The sequence below is a fragment of the Ambystoma mexicanum genome, chromosome 8 (genome assembly GCF_040938575.1).
Source record: "Ambystoma mexicanum isolate Mex_15411 chromosome 8, UKY_AmexF1_1, whole genome shotgun sequence".
Lineage (NCBI taxonomy): Eukaryota > Metazoa > Chordata > Amphibia > Caudata > Ambystomatidae > Ambystoma > Ambystoma mexicanum.
The window spans coordinates 1,382,546,395-1,382,566,803 of NC_090929.1; the positions used below are offsets into that span (position 1 = coordinate 1,382,546,395).

General features: G+C 45.9%; 1 protein-coding gene across 1 annotated transcript in view; it reads right to left on the minus strand.

Annotated features, from left to right (window-relative positions):
• The window catches only part of EDRF1 (erythroid differentiation regulatory factor 1), a 1,702,580-nt gene that overhangs the window by 829,874 nt on the left and 852,297 nt on the right, over positions 1–20,409 (minus strand). Inside the window, exon 15 of the mRNA XM_069611509.1 lies at positions 8,386–8,574. Within this exon, the coding sequence (XP_069467610.1) occupies positions 8,386–8,574 (189 nt within the window). The remainder of the gene's footprint in view (positions 1–8,385; positions 8,575–20,409) is intronic.

Consider the following 20,409-nt stretch of genomic DNA (forward strand, 5'->3'; position numbering starts at 1 on the left):
TGTATCCCGGAAGAACTGGAGGCAAGCCCTGTGATATAAACGTTGCTGGCACTAGTGGAGGGAAGGGGAAGGATTTCCAGGTTTACACAGCTCTACAAGCCGTACGAGACGATAAGGAATGAGCAGTCAAGGATAAGTGGGAAAGAGACAGGTTCATCGATTTCAGACAAAATGTGGCTTAAGATGTGGAAGGAGGTTAAAAATGTGTCAAGGAATGCAAGGTTCCAACTGATTCAATTTAACTATTTGCATGGGGTGTATTTGACACCAGAGAAAGTACACACAATAAACCTTCCATGTTGCATGAATGTCCACGTTGTAGAGCAGGCAATGCAGGTATCTGGCATATGGTCTGGGACTTGCCAGTGGTCGTTAGTTATTGGCAGGAGGTGGTGGGATGCCTAACAAATTATTGGAAAGTAATTATGAATGCTCCTGGAAGAGGGGGAGGGTCCCGGGTTGTGCATTGGAACGTTCTGAACGTTTATACTGTCCGCTCACCGTGTTTTATTCTATGAAAACTCAATAAAAAGTCATTAAAAAAAACAGTTGATCACGCCTGGCTTTTCCCTCTTCTCCCCTAGCCAAACGACCCTCAGTTTCCTTTTAGAGCCACGAGAGCGCTTGTAGGCTATGCATATAGCAGCAGTGCACGGTAGAATTCAACATAAGATTACTATGAAAAATAGGACAATATTTACGCGATACACGATCATTGGTTTGCCATGCAGCAGAACTTGCAGACTATATAATGGAATAGCAGGTGGACCTTTTTGCAATTAAAGAGACCTGGCTTCAGGGCACTGCAACTCATGCTGCATTGGCTGCTACTCCAGATGGATACAATATTTTCTGTGCCGAGTGTGGTGGTTCCAGAGGTTGGGGTGGGGGGGTAGACCTTAATTTTCAGGGATCATCTAAAGATTCATAGTACAGTTGTACTGTACTATTGACTTTTGTGAATCTTTGATCGTCAAACTGAATATTGATGCAACATCTACTTTGAGAATTTGTATGTTCTAGTACTGGGTGATTTTAACTTTTGGGCTGGATTTAAATGCCATGTCACTTTTGAATCAGCTGCATGCTGCTGGTTTCACATAACATGTAAAGACCCCTACACATAGATGTGGACATATTATGGATTAGATTTGAACAAGAAGTAGTACTATTTCACATATTACGGTGAACGACTGTATCTGGTTCGATCATTTTTGTATCACTTAATCTTTGTTGGCCCTGTTCCTTATCTGCTAAATAGTGTGTTGGTGGGAAACACCAGGAAAGTGACTTCTGAGGCTTTGTTATCTTTAGTGCTTCCACAATTGGCTAGTCTATCTGGGGATATGCCTGTGGAAAATGTCACAGCACACTTTAGATCAATTACTAATAGCGCGTCTGATACTCTGGCACTGTTACGTATTGCTAGGCTAAAAAAAGAACTCTAAACATAACTATTGGTTTAATGCAGAGATAATTGCACTTTGGAAGAGTAAACGTGCGGCTGAACGCAGATGAGGTAGAACTCTGGTGCGTGGACGGCTTACAAGTTAGCTGTGAAAGAATACACAGAGGCCATTTATAAAGTTAAAGAAGCTAACTATAATGATAGAAAAAGCAGAGCTAGTTCTATTTCGCGTGAACTCTTCTAGATTTTTCATGAACTAGAAGGAAAAACAATTATTCTAGTTGCGTGGTTGATGACAATTGGTATCAGAATATCCAGAATGAGTTTCCTCAGAAAGTAATTCGCCATCAAGATGGTATTGCGAAGTGCGCCATATAATTGGGGATGTAGGTGGTGGAAATCAGACATTTGAACCTCAAGCTCAGGCTGCTTCAGGGGAATTGCAAGATTCTATAGTACCTTTTTCTTTTTTGGAATTATCAGAAACAGCGATACAAAATATTGTACAAGCTATAAAGCCTGTGTCATGTATGGGTGATATTTTTCCTGCCTCTATTTTCAAAGATTGTCTTCCTTCGTTGCTCCCATGGGTGACAAAATTAATTAATATGTCCTTTGCCGATTCCCAGGTTCCAACCTGTTTGATGGAAGCTTGGATTTCTCCTCTTTTCAAAAAGGCAATTTAGACCCATCCCTAGCTGCAAATTTTCACCCCATAACTAATGTACCTTTCTTGTTGAAAATCTTAGATACAAGTGCCTACTGCCAAAATTGTCAATTTATTGAGCAACACAATATACTGGGGTTAGGACAATCATCGAAATCATGTGACGGAAACTGCTCTGTTAGACCTTAAGTCGAATATTGTAAATATTTTCAACAAGGGTCAGACTGCCTTACTATTGCTGCTTGTCCTATCGGCCACTTTTGATTTAGTTGATCATGTGTTATTGATAAATAGACTCATTACTACTGGGAAATGGTCAGGCAATGCGGCTAAATGGTTGAAAACCTTTTTGGGGCCGAGACAAGCAAAAGTTACCAGAATTATTATCAGTCTTACCCTGTGCTTCTGAACTGTTGTGTTCCACTAGGATCCTGCCTATCCCCCTTATCGTTTAATATTTACATTAAGTCATTATGTGATCTCCTGGATGACCTGGGTGTTCAATTCACTAGCTATGCCAATGGCACCCAGATCCTTTTTGAACTGTCTGTAGTGTATTTGAAGGACCTGGCTAGGGTCAATCAACTTTTTCTGGCAATCCAGTCTTAGATGCCCAACAACGCCTTAGCTTTAAACAACAAGAACACAGAATTATTGATTATGGGAACAGGGGCGAGACTAAAGAAAATTGACCCACAATATAGTAATTTCATGATTGCAGGTAATCTTATTGAGGTGGCCCAGCATGTTAAAACTTTGGGAGTCTGTTTTGACTCCGTCCTAACATTGAATAAGCGAGTGGCACACTTAAGCTCATCATGTTCATGCATGACAAAATTACTGTGTCAGATTCGTCCATATTTATCTGCTCAGAACAGGGCAGTAGTGACATCTGCCACTATTAACCCAAAGTTTGATTATTGTAACAGCCTGCTGGATGGGACCTCACAGCACAATATGAAGAAACTACAAACTGCTCAGAATGGAGCAGTCCGAGCAGTGTGTGGACTAGAGGGGAGCCCATGTATTGGAGGCTCGGCTGAGATTACACTAGTTACACATTGAGCAGAGAGCGCTGTACAAAGCGAACTCCCTTGTCTTCAAGTGTCTGTCTGGGGATGACCCTGGATATCTTAGTTCTTGCATTAAAAGGCACCTATTAGTCAAACTTTGCATTCCAATAGGGATGCACATCTGGCCTGTCCACGCTTTTAGCTAAAAAAGTATGAAGGCACTGGTTTTGATGTATGGGCTCTGACTTGTGGAACGCAATTGCTGTTATCACTGAGGCCGATTCCATCCCTGGCCCAGTTTTAAAAAAGTATGAAGACTTTCCTCTTCGATAAGGGTAAAGGTTAATGGAGGTTTGACTAAGGAGGTCTGCTCTCTAAAGTCTGAGCTTGTGTGTGTTTTGTTGTCTTCCTTGTCAGCACTCTGAGGCCTTCAGGTGTGTGGCGCTATACAGAAAATAGATAGATGTAGAGCTTTTCTATGATACAGCAATTTAGAGCTCATTTGAAGTCTTCTAGAAATCATCCGCTTAGAACTTATGTGTTCCGGATTCTGGGTATGTCTACTGGTGTTATTGTGATGCTTCCTGCCAGTATACAGTCCCAGAGATTCCTGAGACACGGCCCTGGACCTCGTCCATTCTTACTTGTATGGAAAATGCATTGTAGTGGTACTGTTCATTTGTATGTGCAAGGAGTTCATAGTGATGAATCGGTGGAAGGCTTTCATGGACAGTTTAAAAGACCTTAGCTCGAGAATGTTGATGTGGAAAACTTTGCCTTGCTTGACCAGAGACCTTGTTTCAGCAGCCTTCCCCATGGAGGTATTTGTCACCTCAAAGGAAGTTGGTGTAAACGATTGGAAGGTTTCAACATTTTCAATCGCTTGCACAGTCAGCACAAGGAATATTCATATGCACCCTATCTCTGAGACCACAGATTCTCCACACATCCCTGATGTGGGGTCATGGTTAGTCTTGCAATTGGAATAAGAATAGGTAAAACACCATGATGTCCAAAAGTGAAGGCACTGGGCACTCTGGGTGAGGCGTCACCTGTAGGTTAATGCATTTTTGTAGATAAAAGAAAGTATTTTCCCCAAATTGGGCACTTTTACTGCAATAGTGTCTGGAACTGCTTTCAAGTATGGAAGAGTTTGCCTCTGTGAAAAGAGGACAAATCTGGGTCCCAGCTCTTGAAGAATGCCACACATCACCGTTAAGTCATGTTTTGCTTTCTTGAATATATTTGCTCTAATCTGACATTCATCAAGATATGGGTAGACATAGATCTTCTTGGACTTCCTCAGGTGGGCTGCCAATACCGACATGCATTTGGAAAATAATCTCAGTGCTGATTTCAGCCCGAATTGCAGAACCCTGCACTGAAAGTATTGGTTTCCCACCATAAACCTTAGGAACCTTCAATGAGGAGGGCAATTAGGATGTGAAAATATACATCATGGCGGTTGATGGCTAAAAGTCTCCTTTTAGAAGTATAGGAAAGATATGGTGCAAGGCAAGTGTCCTGAATTTCTTTACTTTACCCACTTGTTTGTCATTATCAGATAGAGTATTGGTCTGAAAGGATCTGTACCATGAGTAGATGCCCTTCCATCACTGCGACCTGAGCACTCCTTCCACTGCATTTTTATCCAGTAGAATTCAGATTTCTAGGAGAAGCTGGTCCAATTGATGAGAGATGTGTTTTTTTAGAGGTACGATGGCAGTAGGAGAAACAGAAAATCTGATTCTGTGGTCATCTCACACAAAGTTCAACGAGTTGCAATGTTGTTCTAAGAGGACAGATGACTCGAAACATTCCTACCATGTGACTGAGAGGTGGATAAGCAAGATTTACAGTTTTTACGGAGAGATCTGGTTTTCCTGCTGTTGCCAACGGTTGTCCACCTCTTGCTGGTACCTCTCTGGGACATATCAAGATCTTGCCGGCTGGAGTTGCAAGAGTTGTTGTTATCCATAAAGGCAGTTGAACACGCTGATGAAAATCCCTTCCCTGTAAACTATGGGATGATCTGACATACTCCTTTCTCTTTACACTTAACCACACAGAGTTTAGGGTGATGGCTTCAGTTTTGAAGTGGGTAGTCTCTTCTACCTCCTGAACCCCAAACAGCTTATTTCCAAAGAGAGGAAGCTCTAATAGTTTGTTATGCCATTCTCATTCTATGCTGCCTTTTTGACATAGTCAATCATTCCATCCTCATAAAACGTCTCTGCGATACCCTTAGCATCATGGACCGGCAACTGCACTGGCTGACCTCCTTCCTATCTAATCATACTTTCCAGGTGCAACTGGGCCCTTTCCTCTCCTCCACCTCATGCTCTACCTGCAGCCTTCCTCATGGCTCAATCCCATTACTGTGACTCTTCAACGTCTACCTTACCCCTCTTGCCCACTTGATCTCTTCCTTCTCTCATTTCCGGTGTTATGCTGATGATGAGACACAGCTCTCCTTCAAGCTTCCCTCCACTACCTTTGCTTCTCTCTCTTTCCTGACTGACAGCTATTCAGGCATGGTTCACTGCTAACAATCTCTGTCTTAATGCAGAAAGACAGAGATCCTTCTCATTGGGACCCCTGCTCCTTGTTTCTCTCTGGCCGCCCTCCTTTGGTTCTCACCATCTTGTGGCCCAGGGACCGCATCTCACCAGCTCTAAAATCTATGTGCTGGCCGCAAGGTTCAAATTCAAAACCCTCTGCATCATCCACAAGGCTTTCTAGGGCCTGGGACCCTGGTATATCCAAATGTCTCTCCCTAAATACTCTAAATACATAAAAGCTCTTCAGTTCTCTAGCTCCAACTATCTGCAGATCAGATTTCTTTCCAAGCAAAGAGTGCGGTTGGGGGGGGGGCAGAGATCTCTCTCTTCCGCAGGGGTGTCCCTCCCCGGAATAGCCTCCCTGCCCCTCTCAGACTTGAGCCGGACCGCCTTAACTTCTAGAAAATTCTCAAGACCCTGCTTTTCTCAACCTCTTTCCCGCTCTTCCTTCCTTGCTAATTCTACTTCTGCCCCTGCGACTGGTGGCCCGGTCCCCTATTAGTCTTACAGGCTACCAGGACCACCTTGGCCAGTCTATACCAGCACTCCCCCATCAACATTGCCCTTCCGGGCCCCCCTCTCTGACTAGCATCCCCCAAGAGTCTGATTCACTCCTATCCTCGCACTTAGTCGGCGGTCCTTACCTCTGGCACTTACCCCCAGTCCCCTGGTCTCCCTTCTGCACTTGCCTAGCCCCTGCCCCCCCACCTTCTGTGCATTGTATGCAATTACCCAACCCCTCTCTTTTTGCACTTCTCGTTACTGCAATTGCAAGATCCAAATGTCACAAGGCCTAGTAGGACCGTTATTGTTGTTTATTTCCCCTGTTCCCTCCCCTTTTGTCAAGTGGTGCCGGGAAACACAATTTGCTGTATAGGCACCTTATAAATATTCAATAAATAAATAAATAAATAAACTTCAAGACTTGAACAACTGCTTAGTATTGGAGCAAATGGCATTCCCTCATCATACCAGCCAAGATAAGCGGTAAAGCTGGCCTCTAAAATGTAGCTGCAGAAGAACAAGCTCTTTTTCCGAAAGCTTCCATCTTTCTGCTTTAGAGGAACAAAAAGCTGAGGAGGTAGAAAACTGCAACAGATATGTTTTCCTTGTTGCTGCTGCTACTGGAATAACAAATCCAAAAGTTTTGGGGCATTTATCGCCATCATTTTTCAATAGCTTCTGAAACCACTTGCCAAAATTTGGAAACACTTCACAATATTTCTTTATACAATAGGAAAACTTTGTGGCGGGGTCGTCACTAAAAACCACTGACACCTGAAGCTGTTTCAAGAGTGTTTATTACAGGAGTGATGAGAAAATAGCTGAAAGTTCAGGACTTTTGCAAATTGGTGCTAGGGCTGTCCCTCTATCTCTCCAATCTCTCTTGGGTTGCACCCCCCCCCTTGCCCAGGAGTAAGAATCCTGGTTAGTGCTACGGATCGATAACCCCTACTTTCTTGGTTCTACGGTCTCTCGCTACAATGATATCCTTAAGGCATTGGCTCTCTGAATCCCTAGGGGCTTTATAACTATCCCTATTCTAGCCTTGCTTAGTGGTCTATAGGGAGATGGGAAACAGCGCCCTGCACTCGCTTAGTTGGAATCATCCAAGTTAATCATGCACACTCTTACCTTGCACTTCTGCTCTTCCTTCTTCCCTTCACTTCTATCCACTCCACCCTTCTGTCCCCCATGATCCACTCTGCCTCCCTGCCTCCACCCTTAGATTTTCATTCTCCCCTCCTCTCACTCTCATTCTGTCAATACGCCTCTCCTTAGTCCTAGGACTACCTCCTTCCTCCCACTACTACTCGACTTGCTACTATACTTTTTTCCTCTACTACCACCCCTTTTCTCCACTACTACTACTGTTCCTCCTCTTAGCACTACCACCACTCTGCTTCCTACCACTACCTGTCCCCTACTACCACTTGCACCTACTACAATCACCAATCCCATCTCTCCTCTTAATACCGCTCATGCACACTGCAGTACCATCTCTCTAGTAACAGCCTCCATACGCCTCTACTCCTGTTGGTCTCTTGGCCCTCCTCCTTCCACCTCTGACCTCACACTTCTAACCCACCAACTTCCTCTTCCAATGCCTTCCTTAAATCTCTCGTCCGCCCTGGCCAATCTAAATGTCTCAATTCCCCAGGGCTTGTGTGGGGAGGGCTGAAAACGGTCTCAGAGGGCTTAAGCCCCACTCCATTTTTTCATATGAGCTTCCCGACAATCAGATTTCTGATGGCCAACATCCTTCCGGTAAGCGGCCTCTGTGCAGAGTAGGCGCCCTGCCTTTTTAAAAAAAATCCCTGGTCAGGTGGGTGTACCCCATGGCACTGTACTCTGCTAGGAGGCTACTTCACATGGTGGCCACAGTCAGAGAACGTTGCAGTGCTGTGAGCGGCGTGTCCCTACTCTGTCCAATGAGGACGGAGCGCATCCACACGCATAACTGTGCCTTTATCTAGGTTCACTGTACTAATTGAAAGTACGTCTGTGTGCGAATAAAAACAGTTATAGGCAGAGCTGCTCAATGTTTATATGAATATTAATGAAGATCCCATTATGGCGAATTAACAGCACTCCTTTTTGCATGGTTTACTTTAAAGCAGTCACACTCCTTTTTCTCCAATTTGCTTCAGTTTCACTTACTAATAGAACTTAAATAAAAGGCATCTTCATGGAAATCTAAAATTGGTAAATAAAAATAATGTGTTAAAAACTTACCATGGCACTGGAAAGCAAGTTTAATATATCTTAAAGCTCTGCCGTACTTTTGAAGACTCATTGCAGCATCAGACAGCACATAGTAGGCTTTTGACGCTTTAAGAATCAGCTGGAGTTTAATTCTGAACTGCCAGGATCCAGGGATCATTCCAGATTGAGTGGAATGTTTGCTTTCCTCAGAACAGCCAACTAAAGTATTAAGGAAAAAAAAAACAGATTCAGTGCATGTTAAAGGAAAACAGCTTATCCTTTGATATCCTTACAGATTATTCACATAACATTACAATACTAACATATATTGTAATTGTATAGTGACTATTAGCAAGTATTGACAAAGCCCACAGTTTAGGTGTTTTCTGTTGCTATGTTAACATTTCAATAGTTTTGGCCTCGAAACATGGGTGCCACTTTCTATGTCTTGTGAAGAAGTCCCTTGTCTGGGTCTGGGAACAAGCATGATTTCAGCTCAGGGGGCAGTTACTACCCACAGCCAGTGAATATTGGGGCCAAGGATGGTATAGGTAGACTGCCCATACCAAACGACCTTAGTTTCTGACACATGGCAGGGGATAATCACAGCGCACTACCACAGCCCAGTCCTGGGGGTCCAGTCTCTACGCTCAACAGGTCGGTCTACATGGCAAAACTGATTGAGCATGCACATAGTTACATTACCCTAAAGAAGCTCGCAGAGCGAACAGGTTTTGGCGCATGTGTTCAATATTTTAGATTGTTTTGTTTGCTTATAGTGTAAACCTAGCTCAAGGGCACCAAAGCGCTTTACAACAGAATTATGCCAACATTTGGCATGGCATTTTATACATTAGTACCTGGCGTGGGTGTGTCCACGGGATACACGCAACGTGACTGGCTCATTTCCGAGCCATACCACGGTGTAATCCCATGGACGCACCTATGTGCCTGCGTTTGTTCCCGGCGGGGGGCGTACCAATCCCTTGGCCAATGAAGAGGCTTGAAACGGGGCAATCCCCGCTCCGAGCCTCCCCAAGGCTGGAGGCTGCCTTCATCCCCCGCCGGGGACTCGGGTAAGTTTTTTTTCCCCCTACACCCCTCTCCGCTCCAAACTATCTCCTCCCAACCCTCCCAACCCACTTACCTTCTTTTTTTATTCTTTTCTCGGGAGCGAACGTGCTGGGAACAGTTCTGTTCGAAGTTCGTCCACTCCCGATGGCCGCCATGGAAAAGGAAAACGGACTGTCTAATGGCCATAAGCCCCTCGACGGCGGGCCAATACTGGCCACGGTAACTAAGGCCCCAGGGGCATTACCTGGGGCAGTATTGGCCCACCGTCTCATGGCTTATTGCCACAGTAACGCAATATTGTTGGTGGTCGGAGATAGGGATATGTGCACCTCTGGCAGATATTGTTGAAGGAGCCATGTATTTTAGTCTTTTTGCAGATCTCAAGGATGGTAGGGGCATTTCGAGGCACTACCAGTATTGAGTTCCAGATGGTTGGGCCATGGCAGGAGAAGGACTGCTTGCAAGTTTTCTTTTTGCTGGCTATCTTTGGTTCCAACATTTTGATAGTTTTGCTCCGTGATGTGCGAGAGCGTCCAAAGGTGTGCAGTTTAGTCGCCAAGTATGCTGGTGTTCCGATTGAGACTGCTTTGTAGGTGATAGATGCAGTTTTGAATATGATCCTGGCGGGGAGCCAGTGAAGCATGTGCAGTGTTGGAGCGATTTGGTCAAATTTGCGGGCACATGTGATAATGTAGTCTGCAGTGTGTTGTGCTGCTTTGAGGGGGACAGTTATGCAGCTGAAAGCCCAGTAAGGAGGGCATTTCCCAGTAAGATGGGCATTTAAAAAGGTATAATATTGAATAAAACACCTTATGAAAGAATTTTGTTTTCCTTCATCATTTGAGAGAATTGATATCGAATTAATTGAATATAATGGAAAAGTTACTCACCATAGTGATACAGGTACTCTTAAGTCTATAGTCCCCTTTCCTCCATACTCTTGGAGGTCCCACAAAATGGGGATGGGACTAGAACATGATGATTCAGAATGTTCTGAACGTTACATGTAAGTCTATCCACACCTCACGTGGCATCTCCTATGCCCGGTCCACCCAACCGTCTTACGGGAGAAGATTTGTTATTAATCATTTGAGAGAATTATTCATATCAAAGGAATTCAATATAACCAGTTTAAATTACTACCCCAGTACCAGCACAGGGCCAACACTATTTTTACTGAAATAGGCTCTGTTAGTTGTATGCACTTGGTTAGGTGGCAACAGTGGACAATGTTCAATATAGTATTTTATTTAATAAAACAAGAATGGCGGGCTCAGTGGGGATGCTCAGCGAGGGCCCCTGGCATGAATGCCATAAAACCTTCAAAATACCCGTAAAATCTGCAGCGGGCCGAAGTGGAGCAGTCTCAGGAAGGGAAAAAACAATGTAGACCACTTGAAGAGGGAGGACGAGCAGCAGACGACAGGGGAGCGGAGAAGATGTAATGGAGGTAATGGAGTCCAGGTAACCATTTGGCTGTGCCAGAGGTGATTAGGACAGCTGGAGTCCGTGTAAGAGCAGGAGGAGGAGCGGCAGGCAGCAGGGTGCGGACCGGCTGCAAAGAAGGTCCCTGTCAGGGAACCAGGAAAGCGGAGCCGTGCAGAAAAGTGGGCGTTGGAGTGGCCAGGGGTCTGCGGGAGGGATGGGGGGGGGCAGGCGGCACAGATGTCGGCACACCAGCGGGAGAAGCAACCTTAGCCGAGAGATGGGCGAGGTCTGGGTGGTCGGAAAGTCAAGTGTGACCAGGGGCTAGAGCCTGGTGCAAGAAAGCAGGCGGCCAAGCAGAGGTGCCACTGAGAAGAGGTTCAGTGGCTGCTAGAGAAAAAGGAGACCGCCGAGTGCAGCCTGCAACCAGAGCTCTGCACCAGAGAACGCTCAACTGAGTAGAGACCATGTGGCTGTCAGGGGAAAGGGAGGCTCCCTGTGAGCTGTTGGGCCTCTGGAGGGGGGACAAGCAGGGACAGCACCCGCCTCCATGAAGAGAAGGGATGTTACAGGCTTAGGATTCAGCAGCGACGGCAAAGTGGAAAGGACGTAACAGTTGGAGAAGACTGTGAAGAAGGAGTGGAGGCCCACATTGAAAGCGTGCAGTAATTGCCTAGCTATCTTGTTGGTACCCGACTATGCGCTGCTTCCAATTCTCCATTTCATTCTCTAGATCTCGCTCTTTCCTATCCCTAGCTTCCCTCAGTTCTTTTGCCATTTTGATCCAGACATTTTTAACATGATCCTTGAATCTACCCCAACGCTCCCCTTCAGTCACCTCTGGATTCTCTGCATTCGTGTATATATTTCCCCCTATGTCAGGTTTTTAGCCCCAGTGTCCCAGAGGTGGTAATCTTCTAACCTCCACCCCCTCTGCCTCTGTTAATTCTACCCTCCACCCATTCTAGGGATGCCGGTGCATGATCAGAGACAGTCTATGTTTCTATTTGGGCTAACTGTATTGCTGTTGTTACCCCTTAAATTGAGTTGCTAAAATGTAGTCAATTCTGGAGTAGGTCATGTACACATACAAATAAAAAGAGTAATCCTTTTCTTGGGGGTGTCGTACCCCTCCATGTGTCTAATAGGCCTAATTCCTCAATTCTCTCTCTTAACTGACTAGACATTGCCCCTCTTGCAGGTCCCTGAGTCCCTCCTGATCTATCCAATTAAGGTTCCATCAGCAAATTGAAATCCCCTGCTACCACCCATTCTCCTTCTCCAAATTACTCCAACTCATGCAGAAATGTCCACAGAAATTGAACCTGTCCCTGATGGGGTGGTGTATATTTTTGATCTTCAATCTTCTCTTTCACCATCACATACCTTCCGTCTGGGTCCCCTTTAACTACACCTACCTGTATCTTTAGAGTCTTGTGAAGTAGGATCGCCACCACCACCTGCTTGCGTCTTGTGTGTGCTTGGTATTGTATTAGGTATTCCCTCTCACTAGTCTCCCTGCATCATTTCTCTTGAGATGAGTTTCCAGTAGACATATTACTTGGCTCCCCTTTTACGAATCTCTCTCAGTACGCTCATCCGCTTATTTGGGCTATTCAGCCCCTGTGCATTCCACGATTCTAGCCTGATCATTGCCCGAATTGAAATGCGGTTCCCTTTTTGCCCCGATTCTCGCAGCAGCTCCCCTCAACATCCCTTGTTAATACATGTTCGCCCACCAGAATATAGTTGCCTCCTTTCCTAATAGACCTGTTCCCCTCGGTACCACAGTTAGTGTCCCTGGAGCGCCCATCCACGTTCTGATGGCATTACAGAGATATTCTACAAAAAGTCAGAAATTCCATAGCTATCTAGCAGATGTCCAATGAATTTAGGAGGGCTGGTAGAATATCATCCTCAATGGAAATGGCCCATATAACCTTAATTTCCGAAACTAGGAAAGAACCTGCAATGAAGCTCCTCATATAGACCAACTGCGCTCATTAGCATAGATGCACAGCTGTATACGAGAGTTCTAGCTGCAAGATTGGAAGGTGCTTTACCGTCCCTGATTTTTCAGGACCAGTCAGGACTTATCTAGGGGAGAAACACATTTGATAACATAAGAAGGATATTATACAATATGGATAAGGCCTCCAGGACTGGTGCCAAGACCCCCACGGTTCTCCTCAAGTCGAGAAGGTGTTTGGTTGCGTAAACTGGGCCTTCATGTTTAAAGTACTGCATAAAATGGGGGTAGGACTGCACTACGTACGAATGGTTGAGGCCAACTATAATACCCCCGTAGCTAGGGTGAGGGTGAATGGAGCCCTTCCCATTAGCAGAGGGACCAAGCAGGGGTGCTCCTGGTTCCCCCTGCTTTTTGCTATAGCCATGGAACAATTTTCACAACGACTCAGAAGGAACCAGACAATACAGGGGGTTAGATGGGCCGGCTCACTACACAAAATAGGACTGTCCGCAGATGACGTGATGATGATCCTGATAGATTCAGAGCGCTTGATGCAGGAAATAATGGCTGAAATAGGAGAGTGCTTTTGGGTAACAAGATTTAAGGTAAACATCTAAAAAATGTAGATAATGAATAGATCAGTGGGACAGGAGGAACTTGAGCACTAGGACACCATTCCGATTGGCAAATCGACCTGTTAAGATAGTTGGGAGTAAACTTAACCCAGAGCCTGCAACAAATATATAGGACAAACTACCTGCCCCTGACAGACTCAATTAATAGAGCCCTTGGCAGATGGAAGGGTATGTTAGTGTCATGGCTAGGGAGAATAGATGTTATAAAAATGAATATACTTCCCCAGCTATTATACATATTTCAAGCTTTGCCGATACAGCTAGCAGCAAAAGTGCTAAAGGGAATACAAGATGTAACTATGCACTTTGTGTTTAATGGAAATAAGCCGGGCATTGGAAGGAATGTTTTGTACAGGGGCAAACTGCAGGGGTGTGTGGGTGCCCAAATATAGTTAAGTATTTTCATGCTACGCAATTAAGAGTGCTAGCAGAATGGGGGAGGGAGGTCAATGGAAAGCATTGGGTACAGATGGCACAAGCAATTGAGGGGGTAGTTTAGGAGGAAAATACCATGGTTGAGAAATGATGATATACCAAGGGGACTTGGAGAGAATCCAATAACGAAATGTACATTAGAGGTTTGACACAAGGTGAACAGAAGGTATAGGCTGGCCTCATGAGCATCGCCTCGAACACCATTATTTAGGAAACTGGCTTTCCCTCCAGGAACAGAGGATAAAAGGTTTGAAAGATGGATAACAGGGGCACTAAGGGAAATTAGGGACTTCTAAGTGTCAGCGAGATTTAAAAACATTTGCAGAATGTTGCCAAGAATTTGGAATGCAAAGGCAAGACTTCTTTACGTATCAGCAGATCAAGCACTAGGCGACAACCCCATCAATGGTAGAGGGAGCAACTAGAGAGCAAACAGAGGGCAGGAGGATAGTAACTGACAGCAACACTAATAGGGGCCTCTTCTCTGCCATGTACAGAATATTACTGGAAGGGGAGGAGCATAACCAATTGGGCACAAGGAGTAAATGGGAGAGAGACATAGACATGCAACTTTCAGATAAAGAGTGGGGACAGTCAGCTCAAGAGGTGTTCCAGCCTTATACATGTGCGCAGAATTAGGAACTAAAGTATAAGATTGTGCACAGATGGCACTACATGCCAAGGAAGATGAGCAAAATGAATAGAGGGATCTCCCCAATGTGCTGGCGGGAATGCAGAATGGAGTGGACAAGTCACATATGGTGGGGCTGCGCTCAGCTCCAAGATTTTTGGCAAGAGATAAAACCGAAGATTAGTAGGATTTTAGCGTTTAATCTCAACATAGACATGGCAGGAGCACTGCTCAATATCCCCACAACAAATTAAACTAGGCTCAGGGGGAGGGCGGGCATACTTTGCACAAATCTGGTGTTATGCGCCAAACAATGTATTGCGCTGAAGTGACAGAAGCAAGAGGTTCCCTCAGTAATAGAGTGGTACCATAGAGTGTGGGAGACCATCAGCATGGAGAGAATAACAGCAGTTATCCATGACAACATAAAACGATCAAACGATTCAGCAAGATTTGGTCACCCCTCTTAGGATATGCCCTTAAAGACATCAACCAATTATGTATTCCTATTAGGCTAAAAGTGCCTGATACGCTACCAGATTAGGACTGGGAGGTATTGTGATGAACCCTCGGATATCATCCATTCTGCCAGAGGGGGGAAGACCCTTCCCATGGGGCTAGGTCAGTGCAGCCACAGTCTAATAACCCCCCTGGGGGGTTTAAACTGTGGGGGGGATCACATGGGGAGGGGAAACCCTTATGTGACAAGGGAGGACCATCCACGGAGAACATGGTATCCCACAAACGCCCCCTACCAACCCCCCTCACCCTCTCACGCTGAGAAGGCTAACACAGTTCCTAAAAGCTCAACGTACCACTGAAAGGTAGAATATGTGAACACACTGCCACATCCAGAGGCAGAGAAAAGAGGGGACTGTACATATGAATCTTATTATCAAACTGGGATGAAGAAGATTCAGAACAACATACAGAAGCCTAACATTAAAAGTACTGCAACGAAGAAGAGGAGTGGAGGAATGAGGAGCACCACGGAGAAGTTGAAAGAGCAGTCTAGTCGATATAAAAACTGAGGACGGACTCTACCTAGCATCGAGCCCTTCCTGGAAGAACCAAGTGTGTAGTCATGAAAGCATTGGAGTGAAGGCAGACTGTGATGCCGCGAAAAGAATGGTCGGGTGTCGAGGGCCTGCTTCACTGAGGAAGCAGCTCCAGGCTTCCTGTGGAGAAAGCGAACATGTGGAGCAACAAGCACAAACGCAGGAAGGGAATTGCCCTCGCTGAGCCTCCGCAAACAGGAGAGCACAGACCGGCACAGAAACACGGAGATGGGCCAGAAACAACACCGAAAGCCAAAGACCACTGCGGACTACAGAGACCGGTACACAGGTGTGAGGGGAGGAGAAAAAGGCCCAAGGCAAGGGTGTAGAAGCTGGGAACCTAGATGAAAATACATTAACAAACTAAGAAGCTGTGATGGCATCCAACCCCCATCATCCTAGTCACACTACCTGGCAGGTTAGTTAACCAGGTGGACTAAACCAAGAAGGAAGCAATTTGTGAGTCTGGGACCCACACCCAAAAAGGCAACCCAAGCCTCAACAGTCATCATCATAGTCACAGTACCTGGCAGGCTAGTAAACCAGGTGGACTAAACCAAGAAGGAAGCAAGTGTGAATCTGGGACCCACCCCCATAAATGAAGCAAGAATCCTAGCCACAGTACCTGGCGGACTACTATACCACCAGGCAGACTACATTTAAGAAATACAGAATACACAACCTAGAAGGAGAAGACCCAGAGAACCCAAGAAAGCCAGAGAAGGATTACTTGTCTACTTTCACACAACTGTGTTTCGAGCAGAAGAAAAACAGGTAACCAGACGTACAACCAAGGTGAAAATCAAGAAGGAGCCAGGGAAAAGGGAGACATTTCCCCCTGGCATTTGAAAAGCAGAAGCAGCCAGAGGAAAGGGAGATTTTCCTGTCATTTGAGAAACAAAGGAACCAGGATAAGAACATAATTCCACAAATACTACGGGACATTTAAACAGGGGAAGGAGGACATTCCCCCAGGACTTTCAAACTAAGAAAAACCAGGGGAAGGGAGCTGATTCAAGGAACTTTGAAAAAGCCTTGTCCAGAAGAAGGGAAACATTCTTCTGGACCCAGCAGAGACTTTATCCTTTGTTTATTAGTGTAAGGGACGGAAATAGGATTTGACACAACAATGGACACTTTCCTTAGTTTATTGTTTTAAGCAGGGAAACCCCTCGCAGCATTATGGATGGCAAGGTTTTTGTTTCCTTTTCTTTTTAAACACAAAAGAACTCTATAACCATCACAATGCCACCTTGTGTCAATCTATTTACTGTATTCTGGGAACCTAGATGAATATTATATTATCACACTATCGTGTGAATATTATGAATATTCACACTATCCTGAATACACTATTACAGTATTCAGGATAGTGTGAGTATGCTAATATATGTTGACTAGACCTGGGGAGAGACATATAGCCCTCGCAGGACAAGGCTGCAGTGTTGGACGACACATGTACACAGGAGACACTGCCCGATTATATGTAGCACGCAACGCTACGTCAAAGCTTACAAGACTAAGAACCGAGGTTAGGACCCTCTGAGGCAAAGCCCTCACAGTACAAGGCTACAGTGTTGAGCGACGCAGGTGGGCAGGAGACGCTGCCCGATTACATATATCAAACAACGCTACATCCAAGCCTTTAAGAACCGAGGATCGACCCTCTGCAGCAAAGCCTTCGCACAACAAGGCAGACATGTTGAGTGACGCAGGAGACGCTGCCTGATTACATGTAGCATGCAACGCTAGGTCCACACTTCCTAGCCTTTAAGAACCGAGGTTCGGACCCTATGCGGCAAAGCCCTCACAGGACAAGGCAGCAGTGTTGAGCAATGCAGGTGTATGGCGGTGATGGGGTAGCAGCGCAGATTGTGAGCATGGACGACTTAACCCTCCTCTCTGTGCCTGCAAGGTAAGAAGGTATGAGGAGCGTTAGCACTGCTACACTCCACGCAGCCCCCCCAGACCTTATGACCTTCTCCCTCTGCACATGTGTTCCCCCTGGGAGAGCTTGATTTGATGTACTCTGTCTCACAGAGACTTGGTTCACGGCCAGCTCTGTCACAAGTTTTGACACTCTCCATCCTGGTGGCTACAAGATCCTCTCCGAACCCTGAACCAACTATCCCGGCGTGGATCCCCGTTTCTAGCATTCCAACGCAGGACTAGTCCTCCTTTGAATGCCTTGCAGTTTTCCATCTCTCCTGGCCTCTCTCTCACTGTGGCCACTATCTGGCTAGGTCGCCCTCTTCCTCTTTGAGTGGGCTGACCTCTCCTCCTCCCTCCTTGCCTCTAACTCTCAACTTCTCTTCCTCCGAGACATGAACATCCAGCTGGATGCTACTGTCAATCTGAAAAAGTGAATACCCTTCATTTGAATGACAGACGTAACTTGATGGCCATAGGCCAACCGTCTTATGCACCGAATTATAGAAATATAGACTGCTATGCTTGACCAACAAGCGGCCATTTTAAACGTAGCAAGAATCGCCATTTTGCTTGTTAACCATTGCTCATTGCTTTCTGTCTAAACTGCTTTGCAGCTTGCAATTCTTGCGAATTCTGCTTACTCTGCTCAACTGTTAACATTGTTGTCTGAATATGAAAGGACAAGGTCGCGGGACTGAGGAGTTTGTTGAAACTCCTCATGAGTAGCTCAGAAAGGAATGCCCACGCTCCCTCTCTGTAGCCTTGGGAGAGAGCTGCAGGGCATTTAATCACTTCACAGCTGCCAGCCAGTCTTGTACGATGGTAGAATATGTTGGAATAAAACAGCTAAAGGCTTGAATTATGCTCTTCTTACGGCCCCCCTTTGCAAAACCCTTTAGAGCGTGTCGGCTCCCAGGACACGAATAGTACCTCATAGATAGCAAAGTATGGAATGTGGCTCTTCCCCCGTGTGCAACTTGCTTCCAAGAACAGAACCACCGTGTTCTGTTCAACAACTAAAAGATGCCTCCGCACTTTCTAAATTGCACATTGTTACTAGAATAGACATCGAAAGTGTCATAATTGTCATACCCGTCGGAAATGTCCATCGTCATCCCGAGTTCAAAGAAGCTAACCAAAGGGGTGTTAAACATGACATTGCTGATTGTATGATATGCATTTTGTATATATGTAACTGATGTACGTAATTCGCTCTCTTGCGCCCCTCGAGGTCTAGGAAACTCACGTCGCGGGGCGTGAGACCAGAATTGGCCAATTGGGACTATTTTTTGCATGCAATAAACCCTAGCATTGGGAATTTGAACCTTGTGTCTGGCGCATCTTTTCGTGTATGGTTTTTGCCTTGTTTCCATAGCACGAGGGACCTCTAGGGGCCCCTTTCACTACTAGCCCCCCTTTGGGGATCTTTCGCAACCTCTGCAAATCTCTCCTTCCCTCTCTCTTTATTCTTCCCTCTGGCCCAACTCACTCTGCAGGGCACACCCTGGATGTTCTGATCTCCTCAGACCTCCCACTCTCTAACGCTTTCACCACTCCTCTCTTGGAGCAACCACTTTCTCCTTTCCTCCCACCTCTCTCTCTCTACCCCTCAGGTCAAACCGACCCTAGCACTGCCACCTACCTTCTCGGTCATCCGGTCCATAAAGCGTGTCTCAGTTGAGGCTTTTGCCGCTACCGTCTCTCCTCCTCCTACACCTTTGGCTGACTCACACTCTGGCAAAGCCCTCTCTAACCATCATCTCTCTATTTCTAACACTCTTGACGTCCTTGTCCCTTGTCATGAGGATCCGTTTGAAGCCCACACCCAAGTGCAACTCTTGGTACGAATCCGACCTCGCCACCCTTAAATACAAGTGTAGGGCGGCTGAGAGGAAGTGGAGGGCATCAGGCGCACCCTATGACAAACTGGCCTGCCGCCTGCTCCAAAGGCAGTACAGATTCTCTGTCCTCTCTAAGACAAGAGCCTACGTCCAAGCCTGCGTCTCTGCGGCATCTAACAACTCAGCCGAACTTTTCAAAATCTGCAAGGAGCTGGCCAATCCTGTTGCAGTCTCTACCTCTCCAGTTCCCTCCCAGCCCTCTGCACGGCCCTGGTCTCATTTCACCACTAAAACCCAGGACATCCTGTGCACTCTTTCCTCCTCTACCTCCTCTTCCTCCTCCTCCTCCTCCTCCTCCTCCTCCACCACCAACCCTGGCCCATCTTTGGCCGTTGCTCCTCCTCCTTTCTACTGTTCACCCCTGATGATGTTTCTAGACAAGTCTGATCTATGAAAGTCTTGTCAAAGCAGGTTCTCCCAAGTTCATCCAGAACCATCAAGGACCACATTGCACCCTTGCTCCAGCCTTGGCCGATATCTGCAATCACTCCTTTGCCACTGGAAACATATACCAGTTGCCTTTACCATAGCAGTAACAATGCATCGAATAGAGTCCATGCCTTGACACATCCATGAGGCATAAATAACAAACTACTTATATTGAGTAATATTATTTGTCATGGATTAGACCCAGGTCCGACAGATTTCTCATCCGAGAAATAACCTCCAGGTGCAATTATGGCTTTGTAAACATTTTCAATCTCTAGGGCATGCATTATGGCTCCATGTCAGCAGTATTCTAAGCCAATGATGCCTAATCATCCGGGCGTGATACGCTGGGTGGTATTATATGAAGCTGGCTGCACCCCAAAACCTAATTCTGCCCATTTCACGCCCCACCCCCATGCTCAAAGGCTGCGGAACAGCAGAACTCCATCCAATGATAAGGAATCTGTGGGAAGAACAACAAGCCCATCCTAAAGCACATCAACAAAAGCTATGTAATTTGTTCTTGTACTCCTTCCTACACAGATTTCTAACCGTTCTAACC